This window comes from Microtus ochrogaster, unplaced genomic scaffold (genome assembly GCF_000317375.1).
Source record: "Microtus ochrogaster isolate Prairie Vole_2 unplaced genomic scaffold, MicOch1.0 UNK173, whole genome shotgun sequence".
NCBI classification, from domain to species: Eukaryota; Metazoa; Chordata; class Mammalia; order Rodentia; family Cricetidae; genus Microtus; species Microtus ochrogaster.
Window position 1 is genome coordinate 48,255 of NW_004949271.1, and position 21,693 is coordinate 69,947.

A 21,693-nucleotide genomic window follows, 5' to 3' on the forward strand; every position below is an offset into this window, starting at 1 on the left:
GAAATTGATTTCTCAAATACTTGTATTTTGAGCATAAGTTTTCACTTAAAATTACGGGTGGAGGACACATGCAGAGTGTTCTTTCTTTTGTTATACTGTGTAAGTCCTGACCATAGTGTGTAGCAAGTTGTCCATTTATTCTTCCACATTTTAATCTTGCAATAACAACTGAAAATAGCAGCTACTTAGCAAACCAGGCTCTCGATGTGTGAATTGTTTGACTCCAAAGCACAGTCAGTGAGAGTTTAATTAAGTACTTTGACATTTGAGAATATGAACACTCTGTATTACCTCCTACCACATAATGCTGTTCCTTTTATAGTCTTGCTACCTTGGACATCTTATTTTTCTTCTTTCATTTATTCAGTTGTCAAAGCATTAGGAGATATGATTGACAGATTAAAATGATACATGTTTGATGTTTTCAGGGAATGCTTTGATGTATGCACATTTATGTTACTACTTAAAGCTAAATAACATATCCATAATTTAATTCCACTTTTCTTCCTTTCATTTTTTTTGTGTGGTAACAGTTAAGACCAGTGTTCTTACCAATTTTCAAGCATGCAGTATCATATGATTCATCGCAGTCACCATGTTATACAACAGATTTCCAGAGCTTTCAAGCACAGACCAATCACCATTTTCTCTTTTGATTAAGTCTAAAATATGTCTCAGTGTTCCAAATAATAGGTATTATTAGATGGTTAAATGACAGGGAGGGCTACGACAAAAGACAGCTTCTTGGAGGAAGTAGCAACGAGAGTTTTCAGGTCTTTTCATTCTCTATAATATATAAAAGCTACAATTTGAATTCAATATGAATAAATCAAAGACGACTACTCCTTTAAACAGCTGGCCTTTCCTGACCCAGGATGTCTAGGATTTATATGACTAATATGGTAGAGAAATATGGAGAAAATGTAGCTCTGGAAATGGAAAGTAGCTGGGTACTGAAGGCTAGAAGAACCACAAGGTCTTTGTGGGATGAAGAGGATGAGGGGCCAGTGCCTTATTTCCTCATACTGACATTGGACTTTGTATATTGCTTTTAATTAATAAATTTCCCTCCTCAAAATAACTATGATGTGAAACACATCTTTAAAACCAAAACCCAAGACCTATGTCAACTATGAAGGTATCTCCTAGAAAATACCACCACTCACTGCCACATCTAGAACAGATTTAAGAATTATTCACCTGTGAATAACACAGTTTCTAGAAAGTTTATTCATATATGACTGTAAGTACCTACAACCAGGAATATAGAACATAATGACTAATGAGCTACCCTGCAAGTAACTAGAAAGCGAGACGGAAAGTCCCGGATAAACACAAGACAGACAACTCATGAAATCGCCCAGAGAAGCAGTAAATAATACAAGAGGTAAATTTCTGCTTCACACCTGGTATATCTGAGACAGACTTCCCTACCAGAGGAAGCTGAGCACACACACTATTGCAATGAGCAGCGATCCTGCCCTTGTGAGTCACAGGCAGGTCTTCCTATAAGGGACCAGGGACTGTCAGAACTCCCACCTCTCAAGGAGCAGAGGTAGGCTTAAAACTTTGAACAGAGAAATGCCTTCTTCCTGTTCTTGTTCCTGTTCTGGCCCTTCCATGGGTCTTAGACTCCTTCACTGTGCGATCTTTTGTCTTCTTGGAGCAGGTGAGTCCCGAGCAGGAAGGAAATCATTGAATAAGACTGTCGTGTACTCAGTTCTGAGCCCTGCATTTCATGATGTCTAATTGGTGTCCACCTTAACTCACTTAAGGCTTTACTTTTCTTCTCTGCAGTTTGTGTGGACACGATGGTCATGCAGAACCCAAGATACAAGGTTGCCATGATTGGAAAACCAGTGAATCTGAGCTGCTCTCAGAGTCTGAATCATGATGCCATGTACTGGTACCAACAGAAACCAAACCAAGCACCAAAGCTTCTGCTCTACTACTATGATACGACACTGAACAGGGAGGCGGACACTTCTGAAAACTTTCAATCCAACCGGCCCAACACTTCTTTTTGCTCTCTTGGCATCCGCTCTGCAGGCCTAGGGGATTCTTCCATGTACCTCTGTGCTAGCAGCAGAGACACAGGGCTACAACATCAGCAACCCTCTGTGCATAAACCTTTCTCTTTCCCAGACCCAGGCCTTTCATTTAGAACAACCCCTCCCTTCTTACAACAGTAGGAAGTGGGTTTATGGCTGTCATTTCTCATCCACAGACAGTAGTTGACTATAAACCAACAAAACCATTGGCAGTTACGTCAAGAGTAGAATAGTGGTTACATGTGCCCAATATTCAGTTTGTGATATTTTCTTAAGATCTCCATTTCTTTCTTCTTCAATGGAAAAATATAAAATAGCCTAACTATTTTCTTTAAATATAACTTGGATTTTTAGCATGATCCTGTTATATGAGGGATGATAAAGAGCTAATGCTATAAATAGACATTAAGAGAAATTTTATTATATTTTGTATTCTATAAGAATTCATACAATTTTCAGTCCAGTCACCAAACAACTACTTGTCTAATGGGAAAGGGAAATTAACAGTTCCTCAAGATGAAAATCTCTCAGAAAAAAAATCATCTCAGAGGAAAATATCCATATATTGATCTGTTCATACTTGGATAAGAGGTGCTGTTGACATGACTAAATGGAAACCATTAGTAGGTTAAGAAATTATACCGAGAGAAGAATGTGTTTGTGGCTAAACCCCTTGCAGTCATCTGTATATAAGTAGATGATCATGCCACCAAGGAAGCTAAAAGCTCAGGAGACAGTTCCCAAGGAAAATTACAGAGTAAGGACAGCTACAGATGAGAGATCCTAAATCACTTGTTCAAATAAACAAGATCCAAACAGTAAATATTATAACCTTATAAACAGCTGCATATAAACATATATTTTATACTATAATTAACATCATTGGTGATAACAGTGTTCTGAAGAAAAATAGAAACTATAAAGTAATAGGCTAATCATAAAATATCCACTCCCTGGTCACCTCTGTGCTTGATTTAAAATTGTCTTTTGTTCATTAAAAGTCCAGAAACGTTTCACTGTTTCCATTTTTTGGTATAATTTCTCACGTTCTATTACCTCATGTAGGCTTACAACTCATAACTAAAAAAAAATATGTCCTAAAGGAATACATGATACAATATAAGGGCCAATGATTTCAGTGTAAGAAGGGCACTAGAATAAAGGAAGTATGCTTTATGCTTCAAGCACAGTATTCTCCTTGGTTTTCTCCTGCATCCAAAAAGAAGAAGAAGGAAGAGGAGGAGGAAGAGGAGGAGGGGGAAGGAGAAGATCAATTTGAAATGTTTTCTCTTATTAATTGAAGTTCAAAGAGAGTCAGTATGATGTACAATAAGTTGATCACTAGTCTGACATTTGAAATAGTGTTTTCATTGGATTCAATTCACTGTTATTATCATGTTTAATTAAAAGTGACAAAGGAGTTAGACAAGCAGATAAAGAAAACTCAAGGGTGCCGACAGCTAAGGGCTGGCTATTAGACGTAGAAAAGCAGAAAGTCAGATGGTGCAGATGATACCAGGAAAATAAAAAGCAGCAATTTCTCTGGAGAAAGATAAGGCTGAGTGTATTTCCCAGTGTGGGGCACAGGTCTGAGCTCTGATGGTTCTTCCTGTCCTGTGACTACAGAACTTGTGAACAGTTTTAGAAAACTCTGGTATCATTTTCTTCATTGTCAACTTGACTGGATCAGGAAATATCTAGGTGAATTAGAAATAGCTGGGTGATTAAGAAATACCTGGGTGTGACTGTGGTGTGGCTATACTGGCTCTGACTCAGTCAGTGACTGGGTTAAGCCAGGGATGGATTCAAATCCTGAACCGAATGTGTGTAGTGATGAGCTATGAGTGACAGGTCTGGTGGGAGGAACTGGGTTAAAGAAGGTGTGTCTGACTGTGGCCTCTCTCATATGACTGACTCCCATCTGATTCCTGTCCATCAGGATGGAATACCCCCTCTGTCTGTTTCTTGGATGTTGAGATTTAAGCTGCACTTTTCCTGGGCTGGTTCTTTTCTAACTGTGAGCTAAATAAATACACTGTTTATGACAGATAAGTTGGTCACAGTTAGCAGAAGCAACTAATGCACATTGCTTGAGAAAAGTAGGAATTTTGACCATTGATTGGCTGTCAATACATTTTGGCTACAGTTTTTCTTTTCTTTTTTGTTTTATTTTTTATTGGGCTTTAAAAAATCTTTTCATTGAAAATGGATTTTTTTCATATAATATATTCTGATCACAGCTTCCCATTTCCCTATGCCTCTCAGTTTCTCCCTACTTCTCCTCCCACCTGGAGCCATACTCTTTCTGTCTCTCTTTAGAAAAGAAACAGGCATTGAAAAATAATAACAAAATAAAATATATATATAAAAAACAAACGAATCAGAAGAAAAGGCATTAAAATAATAATAAAATAAAATACATATATAAAACAAACAAATCAGAATGTGACAAAGCAACCAATCCAGAAAAAGCACAAAAAGTTCATAATACATATAGATGCAGAGACCCAGAATTTGCATACCAGAATATCATAAAATCCCAAACTGGAAGATATAATATTTATGCAAAGAACTTGCAAGGTTGAAAACAAGAACAGAAAGAAAATAAAAGAAAAGAAAAAGGAGAAAAAATAAACCAAGAACCCATCAGCAAAGCTGGGCTTACTGTTATTTGTTATTTGATGAGAACCTCCAAAGATGCCACTGAATTAGTTTTATGTTAGCCGTCTACTAACGTGTGCAGGGCCCGCCCTTAAGAGTGATTTCCCCAGTGAGACTCCCTTAGAGGAAACTAATTTTTCTTTTGCAAGCTGTTATCAATTGGAGATAGCTCCTATGGTAAGGAAGGGGGTGTATATTCACTTCCTTTTTCAGTTCTAGGGCCCTGTCTGGTACAGACAGGTCAGGCCCTGTATATGCTGCCACGTTCTCTGAGTTCTTAACTGTTCTTAACCGCCAGCCCTGTTTTGTGTAGAAGACCTCCTTTTCCTGGTACCTTTCATCCTCCCAGGCTTTTACACTCTTTCCTCTTTCAGCTTCCTCTTTTTCAGAGTTCCCTGAGCTCTGAGAGGAGGCATTTCATAAAGATATCCCTTTTAAGGCTGGCTGTTCCACTCTCTACCAGTTTCCTGGCTGTGTGTCTTTGTTCCTCTCCATTGAAAGATAAACACGGCATGTATTAGCTTAAATGTGGATGTTAGCTGCTAAGTCATTGATAAGCAGGCTAGGTTAGGTAGAGAGTAAGAAACCAAGGGTGGGGACTGGAATTTTCTAGAAAGGAGAAATAGAATAGATAGTTGTGGCTGGAAGGGGGTTAGCCAACTTAAGTAGAAGGGTCAAACATGGAGGCAGATAGAGGGGAGTGAGAGACAGCTAAAAACTAAGGGCTATTTGAGGTGTCATATGGAAACTAATATAGCTTCCTCTAATATGCACATATATGAAGGCGATCTAAATGAAATCACCAAATAACGTTTTGTTTTAAATACATGGAGATAACAGCAAATTCCAGTGCTGAATTTCCATGGTAGATATGAGATGGGCAGTGCTCGAGTTCACAGGCCACTGCGATGATTATTCCAGCCTCTGCCTCAGCTTCTGTGAAAGGTATAGAATCTATTGACCTAAGAGCTGAGTCAGCAAATTCCTAGGTGCCCCAGAGCAGACCAGAGGAGTTTGAGCAGGGGAGCGGCAGAGGGATAAATGTGCCCGCTCATGCCCAGCATCGTAGTTCTGAGATACCCAGAGAGAACGAGACTCTCGTTGCTCCATTTCCATTGTCCAGGCCGTAGACTGATTGACATGTTTCTCTCCAGGTCCCTGGCTCTAAGAGCTGCCCTGGCAGTTTCATTAGTAAGCTCTCCTGCTCATTTTCCAGGTTCTGCCTCTTTGCCCTTTAGCCATCAGAGGTGATTATATCCGGTGAGATGCACACATTTGGACAGGCCAGGGAAGAGGCTGCGGGCTATCTTGTAGTCTAGCACGCACTTCCGTGTTGAGGGGATGGAGGAATAGCTTGCTTGTTTGTTCTTGCAGCAGTCACCCCCAAGGATTTGTATTCAATCTTTCTCACTATAAATCTATCCTCCCTTATCTTTTCCCACTGCTGTGAGAAAAAAAAGTAGAAAGAAAAAAAAAACACAGAAAAGAAAAAGAAAGAAAAACCGAGAAAAGCAGCTTAAGAAACAAAGGGTTTGTTTGTCTCACAATCCAAGATCTTCATGGTTGGGAAATACCGGTGACAGGAATTTGAAGCGTCTGGTCATGTTGCACCCACCACCAGGAAGCAGAGGGAGATAAACGCTGCTTGAGTGGGAGACTGTCTTAGCATCCAGTTACACAGCTGAACAAGTAGATGTCGGTCTCTGAATCTTAGAGAAGATCAGTGAGCCCAGACCTAACAAAACTCAGTAACTCTTGATATTATAAGCAAACCAGTGATTCCCAGTGAAGGAGAATGACAAGGCCAAAAGAAAAATTAATGATTTAGACTTCCTCAGTGTAAATTGTTCAGGTTTATCAATGAAGACAAATTCAGGTTTTTTGAAAACGAATTTTGCTTTATCATATTGCTATTTCATTTCATTGACTATTATCATCCTTCATTTGAATGGTTTTATGAATTGACTTTATTTCTTTATTTACTTCTTTATTTTACAACCTGGCTTGTAGTTTCCTCTCACGCCTACCTTCCCAGTCCCTCCCCCTCCTCACTCTGCCCTCTCCCTCTGCCCCATCCACTCCTCCTCTGTTTCTATTTAGAAAATGAAAGTCTTCCCATGTACACTGATGAGACATGGAATATCATGTTACAATAAGGCTAAGCAACCTCCCTTTGTATTAAGGCCAGACAAGGCAGACAAGTTTGAGGAATATGATTGCAAGAGCCAATAAAAGAGTCAGAAACAGCCCCTGCTCCTGAAGTTAGGAGTCCCATGAGAAACCAAGCTCAGAGCTGTCACATCCACACTGAACGCATCTGATCTCATCTGGTAAATTCATCTCAACTCAGGGAAATCTCTAAGAGTTTTTGAAGAAAATTTGAAAGAGAGAAATGTTTTTGTTTTGTTTTGCAGGTATAGAATGACAGACTTTTAATACTTATTTAATGTTGGAAGTAGCAAAGGTTAGAAAAATTGAAATGGTCCTAAGATTCCAAGAATAGCAGTACAACCAACAAACTACAGTCTGCAAACAAGAATATTTAAGAAATGAGAGCTATGTATTCAAACTCAGCTATATCTAAGGCATATCTATACTAAAGATGAAAGGAAAACCAGTTTTCCCTTTTCATGAAGACCGGGTCTTCACCAATTGCTGCATCGCATGCCAGGACATGTGCACACATGCATCCACATGTATACAGATGTGTACATTTATACACACACATCAATATAAAGACTCACCCTAGCCTTCTTTCCGCCCTCACTCCCATCTCTTCCAGCAGATGGCAGTATTAGACTCACAAAGTCATCTATTTTAACATTTAAATAAATTTTATTCCATATACTTAATAAGAGGATGCATTTAGGTAGGGAAATGGTTGATTAGGCACAAACATTTACCTGTCATCTTACATAACTACTTTATTTTTGTGACCATGGCAGTGAGAAAATGGTTAAATAAGAATCTTCAATGTGATGTGATATTAACTACAGCGCTACAGACTCTAGGCTCATGCATCCTAGAAGCCTGTCATTTATATGCTTTGAAGTACATTTCCCCACTGCTCAATAGCACTGACTTTATCTTTCCAAATATACGTAAGATCATGCACTATTCTTTCATTTGTCTGGCTAATTTCCCTTGGTATAACATCATTTATATTAAATTATTCTGTGGAAAATTTCAAGATGTCTTTTTAAGGTTAAATAACTTTGTGTTGTATTTCATTACCGCAGTTCCGTAGTTCCTCGTCTATTTGCACATCCATAGATACTGAGTTATTTACTCTCCTGTCTTTTATGATGAATTCTCTCATGAGCTGGAGAGCTCAAGCATTTTATGAGATGTTCAGCTTATTTTCTTCATGCACTTATCCAGTTGAGTATCTGTTGGGTCTTCTGGTAGTCCTATGTTTAATTTCTTTGGGAACATTCATAATGTTTCTGGTATTGACTACATTAATCTATATTCCACAGACAGAAGAGGAGGTGCTCCTTGCTTGCACTTCAGTAAGACACTTGTCATATCTTGCCTTTTGACAATAGCTTTCCTGATGGGTATGAAATAATCTCTCATAACAGGTTTGACTCTGATGGTGAGTCATCTGAAGTACCTTAGCTACCCATTGGCAAGGGTTATCTATCTTCATTGAGAATTTTGCCACCAGAAGAAAAAAATCTCATTCCTGGTGGAATATCAGGATAGAGAGGGGGACTTTGCTTTCCATCAGAGCTGGAGGATCTGAGTTTGAAGATTGGACCAGGCAAATTCCAAGAGCAAAGATAGCAATGTTCATTATATTAGTACCTTTAAAGCCAAGAGAGTCTAGCTGGATGTGAGAGTAACTTTTTTTTAAAAAAAATCCCCCTTTTTACTAGTTGGAAAAGAGAATAAATATTGACATAAATTTTAATAAAGGAGACAAAAATAAAAGAAAGAAAGATCTCCTAAACCTAGGAATGTATCCATAGTTACAGAGAATAATCAAAAGTAGATGTATAGATTCAGGGGACATGGGTCATTGGAAGAATTCATATTTATTAAATGTTTGTGTTTAAGTTATTTACATAAAATTAAAATGGAATGACATAGGAAGAGACATATGTATAACAAACTGTAAAATAAATTTATTCCAATATTATTGAAGCCTTGCTGAGCCGAGATGAGTGCAGGGAAGGAAAGTGAAAAAGGAGAAAGGTGGAACCTTTTTCACCCCCGATGATGTTCATTTTCACTTCTCTATCTCTTAACGTGTGTATCTAGATGACCTTTGGGAAATACCTCTATCTAGCTGCAGCCAGAAAAAAAAAATGGAAATATGCTTAGAGGCGGTGAAACAAAGATAATGGAATAAAAAGCGTGCTTGAGAATTTCAAAGGCTAATAATAACGAAGTAGAAATGAAACTCTTTGTCCTCAACTCTCTCTACTCCAAAAACATTCTGAACCATATTATGTATAGTTAAGACTAAAGTATTCACCATTTCAACTGAAATACAGGATTAGTTCTAGAACACTATCCACTGGGTAATGGAGACCTCACAGGATATCTACCTTAGAAGAAGTAGCTGTGAGTTCTAGCTTCCTGACCTGAGGCTGAAAAAAACCCACCCTTGGTCCGTTTACAGTTCACTTCATGCCTGTGTCTACAGTGGCCACTTAACTTCTCTCCTGTGTTGCCTATTTGACTCCTTGGAATAGGTGAAAGCTGAGCCAATAAACCGGCACCACTGGGTCTGTGGCTCTGTCTCTCTCTGTCTCAAAAGTGTATCCTGGACCTATATGCCTCCCACAGATTTTCTGGAAGATACCAACACCTATGAAAATAAGTTCATGTGAATTTTCATGGGACTATAAGGGACTGCAAAGTCACTTAACACCACAGTGGTCTACTCCATTGAGACACATAGTACAGCTCTGTCTCATGAACTCTCTTCTTTTCCAATGTCTCATGAATGTTGATGTCACCCTGAACCCAGGTACATGGTGAGGAAGAGAAGACAGTATGCAACCCTTTGGTGCACACCAATGAAAGGACATAGTCATTTTATGAGGTGTCTACAGTTCCTGGAGGAGATATCATGTGACTTATGTCCAGAAAGTGTCATAGGCAGTTTAGTAATGCTGGAGAAATGGTTCTCTGATAAATTTCCCAAAGAGAATTCCAGTATCATAAATATGGAGCCAACAGAGCTGGAAGATCCGGTGCTGCAATTCTGGCCACCTCATTACCCACATCAACACAAACTCAAGTGTTTGCAGGGCAGAAATATCTACCTGACTCCATCTGGAAGCAGCATGGATGAGGGAGACACATCTGGGTTATGATCATACCGACTACAACACACTTTGCAGGTTGTTGATGAAGGTAGGGGAATATTACAGGACATGGAACATCTCATCCAGCTATGCCCAGGGAGTAAAATTTCACTTAAAAAGCATTAAGGATTAAAATGATCATAATTGTTAAGTTAAGCATGTATTGATCAACACAGTTCTCCTCTTTCTCCACACTGCATATGAAGTCACATCTTGTTTCATGCATAATTTTATGTGATCCATAGGAGAGTTAGGAAAGGAAAGCCTTTTATTAATTTTATCACAAGGAAATTTGCTTCTACCAGTTAGTTATTAATTCTATAAATGAAAAAAATGAATGAAAGGAAGAAAAGCAAAGATTAATAAGCAACTAGGACAGGATTCAAATACAAGCATGCCTTGAATAAAAGCTGTTGGCTTTTATATCACACAATACTGTCTGGTATTTATTGCATAATCCTTGCTTTGTTCTTTAAGAGTTCCTGTACAGGCTTGACTAGATGCCAGGATACATAACTTCTGCTACAAGATAAAAATGTTTACGAGATGGGCTGGATATGTAGTTCAGTGGGAACAGGGATTAGTTAGCATAGATGGAGTCCTGGATTACATTCCCAGTTCTGTAAACCTGGTAAGGTTTCTGATGCCAGTAATCACGTCCTATGTTCTCAACACTTGAGAGGTAGAAACAGGAGTATCAGAAGTTACTAAGTATCATAATACTTAGTCGCATAATTAATTTAATACCAACCTGGGCTACATGAGACCCTGTTTCAAAAATAAAACAAATCACAAAAGTAAAGTATTTGGCAGATGTTAGACATGGAACTGGATAAATACTGGAACACAAGAGAATGCTCTAGCCCACAGATCTTGCTTATTGAACTGTGTCACCTACACTGTTTGCTACCTCAATGAATGTGTGTTTGTTTAGTCTCTTGATTTGACCAGTATTGGGCACTGGGATGTTATTTCTATATACTTGTATAAAATAATTTTTGAATCTCAAAAGGCAGACAAGTGCATGTTCATTGGAGAAGACCAAACATGTGACAAGTCCAGCATCACCAGGTGGGGAAATAAACCATGGCACTGCTCTGCATGTTTTATACGTCTTGATTTCCTCAAATTATTTTAGGTGGTTCTGTTTTGTCTCACCTACATCAGAAAGAAATAAAGAAAGCAAATAACAAAACAGAAAAATTCCCCGCTGGCAGGAGACAGTTCTAGAGAGAAAAGATACCCTTGATTACCCAAGAAGAATAGATGCAGTGAAAGAGAAAGTAAAAGTCCATCTATTCACAGAACAAGGCACACGTTTTATTTATCCTACATTTTTATTTTATTTATTATTACTATTGTGTAGTTGCATGATTGATGTATGTGTATGAATGTTTTTACATATGGGTCAAAAGATACTTGTGGGAGTTCATTCCTATGATCTGGGGATTGAAACCAGGGAGTCAGATTTATACAGATAACACTTTAACCAGTTGAGTCATTTTGCCCACCCATGGCTTGTGACTTATAAGGGGAGTTTTCTAAAAGTATTACTTCTAAGGAGACCAAAGAAATTATGGTGCTGTTGGTTATAACAATAATAAATATTAATAACAATAATAACAAATGACCTAAGGAAGGTGGAGAGTTCTAAGACAACATTTAAGGAAGAGAAGAGGAAAATGGGGAAAAATCAGAACTCTACAAAATGGAAGAGAAACATAAAGGGGACTCATAACCAACAAACAAAAGATTCCATACACAAAACTTAGGAAGATTTAGCTAGGATGATAGTAAAGAACACTTTCTTCTCTTTTTTATTGTTTTTATTGAGCTATACATTTTCTCCACTCCCCTCCCTTCATCTCCTTTTCCTTCTACCCTCTCCCGTGACCCCCACATCCCCAATTTACTCAGGAGATTTTTTCTTTTTCATCTTCCTATGAATATCTATGTATGTTGCTCTTAGGGTCCTTTTTGTTGTCTAGGTTTTCTAAGGTTGTGGATTATAGGTTGGGTTTTTTTTTTGCTTTATGTCTAAAAACCACTTATGAGTGACTACATACTATATTTGTCTTCTGGGTATGGGTTACCTCACTCAATATTTTTTTTTAGATTCATTTATTTGGCTGCAAATTTCAAGATGCCATTTTTTTTTTTTACTGCTGTGTAGGGATCCATTATATAAATGTATACATTCTTCAGTTGAAGGGCATCTGTGTTGTTTCCAGGTTCTGGCTATTACCAATTATGCTGCTATGAACACATTAGAACAAATGTCTTGTAGTATGATTGAGCATATTTTGGGTATATGCCCAAGAGTGGTATTGCCGGATGCTGATATCCAAAGCAGCTGTTCCTGTTTTGTACTCACACCGGCAATGGAAGAGTGGTCCCCTTACTTCACATCTTCTCCAGCATAAGCTGTCATCAGTGTTTTTGATCTTGGAATATCAGACTTTTTTTATTAATTAATTTATTTATTATAGATTCTGCCTCCTCCCCGCCACCACGCCCCATTTCCCTCCCCCTCCCCCAATCAAGTCCCCCTCCCTCGTGAGCCCAAAGAGCAGTCAGGGTTCCCTGCCCTGTGGGAAGTCCAAGGACCACCCAAGTCCATCCAGGTCTAGTAAGGTGATCATCCAAACTGCCTAGGCTCCCACAAAGCCAGTACCTGCAGTAGGTTGTTCAATCTCAGACTTTTTGACTTGCCTTTCTCTGATGCCTAGTGATGTTGAGCATTCCTTAAGTGTCTTTCAATCATTTGAGATTCATCTGTTGAGAGTTCTCTGTTTAGGTCTATACCCCATTTTTTTATTGGATTATTTTTTATGTCAATTTTCTTGAATTCTTTGTATATTTTGGAGATCAAACCTCGGTCTGATGTGGGGTTGGTGAAGAACTTTTTCCATTCTGTAGAATAGAATAAAACTTTTCCAACCCAATGAAGGATATGCCTATGAAGGTACAAGAAGCTTGTGGGGCACCAATTAGACTGCACCAAAAAATGTTCCCTTGCCACATAATAATTAAAACACTGAACATACAGAATTAACAAAGAATATTAAGAGCTACAAAGGTAAAAGGCCAAGTAACATTTAAAGGCACACCTATTAGATTTACACCTAACTTCTCAATGGAAACAATGAAAGCCAGAAGGACCTGGTCAAGCCTTATGTAAGCATTAAGAGACCACAGATGCCAGCCCAGACTACTATACCTAAGAAAACTTTCAATTACACATAGATGGACAAAACAATATATTCCATGAGAGAACCAGATTTAAACAATACTTAGCCACAAATCCAGCACTACACAAAATACTAGAAGGAAAACTCCAACCAAGGAAATCAGGTGCAACCACAAAGAACATTTTTAAAGAGTGTCCCCAAAACACAAATAGGCAGAAAAAGAGGTCTATCAATAAATGTAAAAAGAAAAGCAGAAAAACCAAAAGAAACAAAAGAAGAAATTGACTGAACTCAAGAAAAAACATCAAAATAGACTTTTAAAAATCATGTGGAAGAAAAGAACTATTGCAAATGAAAATTTATTAAGGAGCATTTTAAAAAGGCAGCAAAACACATGTGGGGATGATAAGGTCTTAAAGAGGTAGAAACAACCAGAGGACGAGGGTGAGGAAATGCCAAAAGGGAGCATGGAGATGAAATGGGTTCAGAACATTACTGGTGTTGGATGTGTCTACCCCCAACTTCCACCACAGACACTGCACAGGCTCAGAGGAAACTGAAGGCACTGAAAACAAACCCTACAGCCATGATAAGCAAAGGTCTATAATTCTCCAAAGGTAGTCAAAACAACATAACCCCAAAGATAAAAACCAGAGGGCTGGTCTGAGTAAGAACAACCCCTCCTCCCAGAACTGGTGCAGACGCCTGGAACCAGTACCTTGCTCTCTATTCTCGCTCCCCTTCTAGCCCACTTTGAACATTTTAAGACTCTTCCTTCCACTCTAGTCTCTGTATTTACCCAGGTGGATCCACTAGCCAAGGAGATTTACTTGTTTCTCTTCCAACTAATGCTCAGAGTCAAAGAAAACTCCTTCCCCACTATGAGCAAGCAGGCGCTCTGCTGGGTAGCTCTTTGTCTCCTTGCAGCAGGTGAGTCCTGGGCTCTGCGGTAAGTTCCCATCCCCAGCTGCACATCTTAAAGCCCCTGCTCTGGACAGCAGCACAAGTCCCTCCATGCCTATTTCCTGACTCACTCTTTTACTTCCCCCAGGAAGCACACACGGTGCCATCACTCAGACACCCAAATTTCTGATCGGAGTGCAAGGGCAGAGACTGACGGTGGAATGCCAACAGGATTTTAATCATGATACCATGTACTGGTACAGGCAGGATCCAGGGAAAGGGTTGAGACTGATCTACTATTCATTAACGGAAACAGATATCCAGAAAGGGGAACTATCTGAAGGCTATAGCGTCTCTCGTGAGAAAAAGCCATTTTTCCCTCTTACTGTGACATCTGCCCAGAAGAACCAGATGGCTGTCTACCTCTGTGCTAGCAGCATTACACAGTAGAACACAGCCACCTCCTCTCTATGCATAAATGTGCCCAACTCCTGCTCCCCCTACCAGGTGGCTCTCTGGTCCTCCCCCAGCCCCTGCCCTTTCAGTTTAGCTAGACAATTGAAACAAAGTAGTTACCTCCTGCCTTCTGTACTTAATGTGGAATGGTGTAAAATCCGACCCATTCATTAAATTGGCTTCTAAAATTGCACACATATTCATAATACATAAATATGCATCTGTTACATATACATGAGAGAAGGAGTCAGAAAGACATGGAGACAGGAGAAGAGAGGTTGATTTTTATCGCATAGAGCTTTAAGATAATTTTACTGAGCATTAGAAAGAGAAAATTGTTCCTTCCCTTGAAAAACATTAAAAGTGCGGTGGAAGAGGGAAAGATGTGGAAATAAACCTTACAGTGATAGTGTTATGTGTGTGCTTCAGTCAAAGGTGTTAGACTGCAGGGGCTGCTGCAGCCAGTTTAGCCTGGTAACATCGAGAAGGGCTTTCAGAAGGAGTAACTTCTGTGATTAAAACACACACACACACACACACACACACACACACACACACACACACACGACAACCATCACAACAAACAACAAAAACAACAGCAAAACTGAGGAACAAATGGGACAAGAGTGAAACCGTCATAAGGACCTGTGAAGGAAGAGAGATGAGAAGAGATTGGCAGAGCCGGCCGGCAGGTCCTTCCTACTCTAGATGTGATAAGAAGGAGGACTCGGAATAATAAAGCTATTGAAAAACATATAAGTGGCCTTTATTGAGTTTCTGTGTAGGAGGAATATGTAAATCTATGTCTGGTGGTTATAAAAGAGATTGGGACTGGAGAGGAGTTTCTGAGTCACTGCTGAGCAGACAGGTGGTAGATAAAACTATGCAAATGACCTTGATGGCGTCTGTAAGTGATCTTCTCTATATGCTATCGTCTTCGATTGAATAAGAAACGTAGTGTTAATTCTTAAGACTATGTTTGTTTATAAATACTTATATGATCACATAGCTCTCTTCCTCAAAATATGTAAGTCTCCACAGCATAAAACTGGGATCACTTATTGAAATGGGTTTAAAAAGTAGAAATGTCAAAGAACTCTAGTTTTTCTGGTGTGTGTGTGTGTGTGTGTGTGTGTGTGTGTGTGTGTGTGTGTGTGTTTAAATTTATGGGTTAACTGAATTAACCTGGGGTTCCTGGAGTACCTTTGCAGAGTACACAGCCTTTGCTCTAAACATTATCTTTGAATTTCTACTTCGATACTGGGTTTAGCTTTGAGTTTTCCTCACAATTGTGGAATTTTAACTCAGACAGTCACACAAAGACCAAAACTCCCAAAGATCTGGTATGTTGTTTTTCTTGTTGCTCCAATAGCATGCCAGCAGGAGCAATTGAAGGAAGAGAAGTATTTACAGCTTAGTGTTTCAAATGTTTCTGTTAAGGTGGAGAAGGCCAGACAGATGAAGAATGTTGGTCTATAACGGGGGCGGGAGGTAATACATCAGCTTTTTTGTTTGTTAGTTTGTTTTTCTTTTTTATTGATTTTTATTGAGCTCTACATATATCAGCTTTTTTTTTTATGGCCCCAAACAGAAAGCAGAGAGCTGAGGCAAGAACTAGAAACACTGATGCTTGCCCCAGCAACTTGACTTCTACTAGCTAGGCCACACTCCCCAAGATTCCACAATCTCTGCAAATAGAACTACCACCAGACAACCAAGGGTTTAAGCACATGAGCCTACTGTAGGGTAATTTCACATTTAAACTTTAAAATGCCACTCTTGACCTCATTTAGCTGCTTTTCTTATAATGCAAAATCTATTAGATGCACCTTCAGCAATCTGTGTAGTCTTCCTCTGAAATCCAAGGCTTTGGCTTACCTGTGACCACTTTCTCAAGCCAAAACAAACCAGGTTACACACATCTACTTTGCAATGGCACAGAATAAATACTCCCACTCACAAAAGACTAATGGAAAAAAGTAAGTAAAGGCCAGACCAGAGCAGGAACCTGCAATACAATGGAATTTGGTAGTCTACCATGATGAAGTAGTACCTTTTTCTTCATAATGACCTCAAACTTGGAAAATAGCCCTGTGGCCATCAACAATGGAATTAGTCAGTCAAAAGAGTTATACTTGGTGACATGATAAAATTCATTTTTTTAAAAGATTGGATATGGCTTGAAACAAGATGGATGATGCTGAAGGAAAGTATACAGACAGACAAATGCTTCAGTGGAGGTCAGAACCCTGGCTATAACATTTGTTTGTTTTAGAGCAGATAAGAAGTTTTGGAACTCTAAACATGTGTTATACCTTGGTATAGGTATGGCTACATGAGTTCATTGATTTGCATGAGTTTGGTTTATCACTTAAGAACTCTATGGTTGATGATATATATTCTTTGCCTCATGTGGAAATCTTAAAAAAATGGGGCAGAAAGCTTGTGAGAGCAGAGGTTGTGGAGGACCAAAGAGATGTATTGTCTTCTGGGCATGACTGAACCGCGGCTCTCATGAATTCACAGCAGCCATGGCTGCCTAGGCAAGAGTTTTACAAGAGCAAATCAATCAACATTCCATCTTGGAGTAGGGAGGGATTTGTGAGCTTCCTCATGGCTTTATCATGCTACAGTCAATGACTTCGTACCATACATAAGTGTTTAGTGCAAATTAAATTCACTGTGTTATTTAAAAAAAAGGAATGCAATTTAAAAAGAGGCCATAAAATTGGGAGTGGTGAAGAATGGAAGGTAGATCTGAGGTAGACCTAGAGGAACTAGGGAAAACAATAAGGAGTGGCTATGATCAAAATACACTGTATGAATGTATGAATGGTCATTCTCAAAGAATTAATAAAACTGTGACTTCAAAAAGGGAGAGCTCTTGACATGAATGTGAGTGCTGGAAGGTGACATTGGTCACTTGACAAGGCACCCTTAAAGGCTACATGTCACAGCTACCTGAACCTTTTGTAATTACTTTGTGAGTTTCTATTAATACTTTTTTCTTTAAATACAGCATTTATTTAGTATGTATTTACTACATTTAGCTTTATTGTCTTGCAATTGTTAAGTGAAATTTGTTTTAATATATGTGTAAATGCAAAGTTATACATCTTGATGGGGTTCTACATGGTGTATCAACACATGCATGTATTTGTGATGTTTTAATCACTATAGTTAGTATTTTTGTTTTACAGATTTTTCTGTATAAACTAAGTCAGAGTAGAGAGTTCACCATGTTCTAACTTTTCCTCTTTCAACATAGTGCTTTGTTACTTGCCTTTAATTACCGATGGCATACATATCCTACAGTAAAGCTGTAGAGCCCCATTCAGCTCTCAGGCCCCAGTACCAAGGGTTTGCTGTTGTTTGTTCTACAGTCCAGTGACCTCTGGACTTTGACTCTGGCTTCTTTATCAGCGATTCTCACAGATATTAAGATACTAATTGATAAAGAAAATGACACTGAGATATTCTAGAAGAAATAAGGAAATGCAGCATGTGTTGACTATTGACAAAACACACGACTAGGCCATGGTTAATCCATAACTGTAAGACAGCATCAATGATGACACAAATATTATATTAGTGTTAACTAACATACAACTGGAGGAGAAACACTGCCACTACTCAGGAACAAATCGTTTTTTTTTTTTTAATTTTTTTTTTTTTTTTTTTTTTCTTTCTTTAAATTTATTTATTTATTAAAGATTTCTGCCTCCTCCCCGTCACCGCCTCCCATTTCCCTCCCCCTCCCCTGATCAAGTCCCTCTCCCTTATCAGCTTGAAGAGCAATCAGGGTTCCCTGACCTGTGGGAAGCCCAAGGACCGCCCACCTCCATCCAGGTTTAGTAAGTTGAGCATCCACACTGCCTAGGCTCCCCCAAAGCCAGTATGTGCAGTAGGATCAAAAACCCATTGCCATTGTTCTTGAGTTCTCAGTAGTCCTCATTGTCCGCTATGTAAGTCCGGTTTTATCCCATGCTTTTTCAGACCCAGGCTAGCTGGTCTTGGTGAATTCCCGAAAGATCATCCCCATTGTCTCAGTGTGTGGGTGTACCCCTCGTGGTCCTATGTTCATAGCAGCATTGTTTGTAATAGCCAGAACCTGGAAACAACCTAGATGCCCTTCAATGGAAGAATGGATGAAGAAAGTATGGAATATATACATATTAGAGTATTACTCAGCAGTAAAAAACAAGGAATTCTTGAAGTTTGTGTACAAATGGATGGAAATAGAAAACACTATCCTGAGTGAGGTAAGCCAGACCCAAAAAGAGGAACATGGGATGTACTCACTCATATTTGGTTTCTAGCCATAAATAAAGGACAGTGAGCTTATAATTCGCGATCCTAGAGAAGCTAAATTAGAAGGTGAATCCAAAGACAAACATATAGGCATCCTCCTGAATATTAACCTTCATCAGGTGATGAAAGGAGACAGAGACAGAGACCCACATTGGAGCACCGGACAGAAATCTCAAGGTCCAAATCAGGAGCAGAAGGAGGGGGAGCATGAGCAAGGAACTCAGGAACAAATAGTTTTTTTTTTATTGAAATCAGGCCTCATACAAGTAGAGAAGAAGTCAGATTTTAAAAAATGAGTTGAAAATTCTTCTACCTACTTATGGGGAGGTGAAGGGATATGTAAGGTTGCTTACTCTGAGTCCTGATTGTCCTTTATGTTCTTAGGCATGCATCTGGAGGTGGCCTGCAGTTAACTATGGATGACCAAGGTGGTTACAGGTCCCTGTTGATCAGTGAAGTGGGCTTCAAATTCCTATGGGTCAGTGAGGTGGGTGCAGGTGCCTGTGGATCAGCATGCAAGACTGTTGGCATGGAAAACTGGATATCAAATAGGGGGAAACCTGAGTAGTTAGTACCTCATGGCTAACTCTTCTCTCCTTCAATGTTGGACAGTGAAGTTGACCAATGTCCTACAACTGAGTTGTAAACACAGCCTAGCACTTTGAATCTTGTTTGCAATGGTTCAGACCAATTGTGACATTTAGTAAAATGATGACAGCCATTTTCCCTTGCTCTTTCCACTCTGTGAACAGCTCCAGTCCAGAATTATATCAAAATAGAACTTCATGGTAGGAACACACTGATGGCAAGTGTCATTCCAAAAAAGGAGGAAGGGTTTGTTATGATTCCAGATGTATCTTCACTAAGATGTCCTTGTTCATTGCAGAAAAAGACCAGTTTCCCAGAGGTAGCCCCATACTAATCAGACCCAAATCAGCCAGGAACAGAAGTGTAGCCCAGGATCAGACAACTGCCCTTCAGCAGCTGCATTAATGTAAACGTGTCTCTAACGATATTTCTAATAAGAGCTGTTTCAGTCCACACAAACAACATCTATGGGTCCATTTCTACTTCACCTTTCTAATGACTCAGCCACAGAAACCCAAATGTACAAATTGAACGAAAGCATAGTGAGAAGGGTGGAAGTGAAAGCAGAGTGCTTTAGGAAAAACAACAAAACAGGAAACCATGCAGCTCATGGTAATTCCTGTGCATTTTCAATACTTATCCATTAAAAAGATGAACCCAGCATGCGCAAAACAGTTTCCTAATCACCGTAAACTGGTGATTGGTCAGTAGCTAGTATGACTGTCACTGCAGTTAAATTACTATAAATAATTATAAATATCATGCTAATGTAAAGACATAGATCACAAATAAGTATCGTTACAATTAAGTCTACTGATATTAAGAGAACATTATGTTATGTCTTCATGTTATAATCATGTTATGTTTAGAAGATAGGAAGTCTTCAGTACCATTGTGAAGAAACACTGAACTTGTAGCCTAGGCTCTGCCTGGCCCTTGTGGATACATAGGACAGTTCCAACCTGCAGTTCTAGTGGTTAGCAACAATCCAAAAGTCTTGGTGTGAGGTGAGAACTTTGAGGTTATGCCATGGAAGGAAAGGTTGGATTCTAATGCTGTTTATCAACCAAATACACATCTATTTCCATTTAAGAAACACACTGAATCATTTCACTGTTATAGATACCAGTGTGTCTTCTGTGTTTAGAAGTAAATCAGGATGTTTCTGAAGCTTCTTTAGGCATATATGTTTGATCATCAGATTGAGATAGTCTGTATCACTGACTAGGACTACCACCAGGGGGCAGACTCTAGTGTTCCCAGAATTAAGTGATCAAGCATCCATCATCCTAGAGCTTGGCCAGACCTCTCTTCCGAGAAGGTGTGTGAGGGTAACACTGAAGATGCTGCTGCTTATGTTACTCCTGGGGCCTGGTATGAGCTTTGTTGTACCTTGGAGCTTGTGCGTGTGCACGTGTGTGTGTATGTGTGTGTGTATGTGTGTGTGTGTGTGTGTGTGTGTGTGTGTAATCATGCATGTGTGCATGTGTATGTATTAACCTGAGTAAACTACTGAAAAGTTTTTATGAATTGTTTGTGCTGATCACATAAGGAAATACATCTAGGGTACCTAAAGTATATGCGTCACCATCCAAGGAAAGTGGGGGATTGTGTCTCAGTTATCTCAGAAGACGCTTGTCTAAGTCCAAAGGAAGACTTTCTGGGAGCTTAAAGAAAGATGATGGAATGAGCCAGAGTTTTCTGGGGTATATCTGACTCAGGTTCTATCAGATTCTGGGGCTTCTGATGTCTTTCATCACCTTGACCTCTGTTTTGGCAGGCTGTGGACTTGGTGCTCTTGTCTATCAATATCCCAGAAGGAGCATCTGTAGGAGTGGAACTTCCATGAAGATTGAGTGTCACTCTGTGGGTGTTCAGGCGACTAGTGTGGCTTGGTATCGCCAGTTCCCTCAAAGGGCCTTTGAACTGATGGCAATTTCTACTGTGAGCTCTACAGTCAAGTATGAACAAAATTTTCCCGAGGACAAGTTTCCCATCAGTCATCCGAACTTAACCTTTTCATCTCTGACTGTTTCAAATGCATATCCTGAAGATGGGGGCCTCTACATCTGTGGTGCTAGGGACACAGTGCTGGGCAGGAACATGACACCACAGCAAGAACCTTTGCAGCAGCCTTCCTTCCCCAGTACTCAGAAACTGCATGAGGTGTTAGAGAGTAAAAACCACAGCTCATCTGGTTGAGATATCGCT

General features: G+C 39.3%; 1 gene segment (V, D, J or C); it reads left to right on the top strand.

The window, feature by feature from the left end:
* Window positions 1-1,811: 1,811 nt before the first annotated feature.
* On the top strand, window positions 1,812-2,192 carry LOC101991359. The segment is given in 1 exon segment: window positions 1,812-2,192. A coding segment is annotated over 1 exon segment (381 nt).
* Window positions 2,193-21,693: the final 19,501 nt, after the last annotated feature.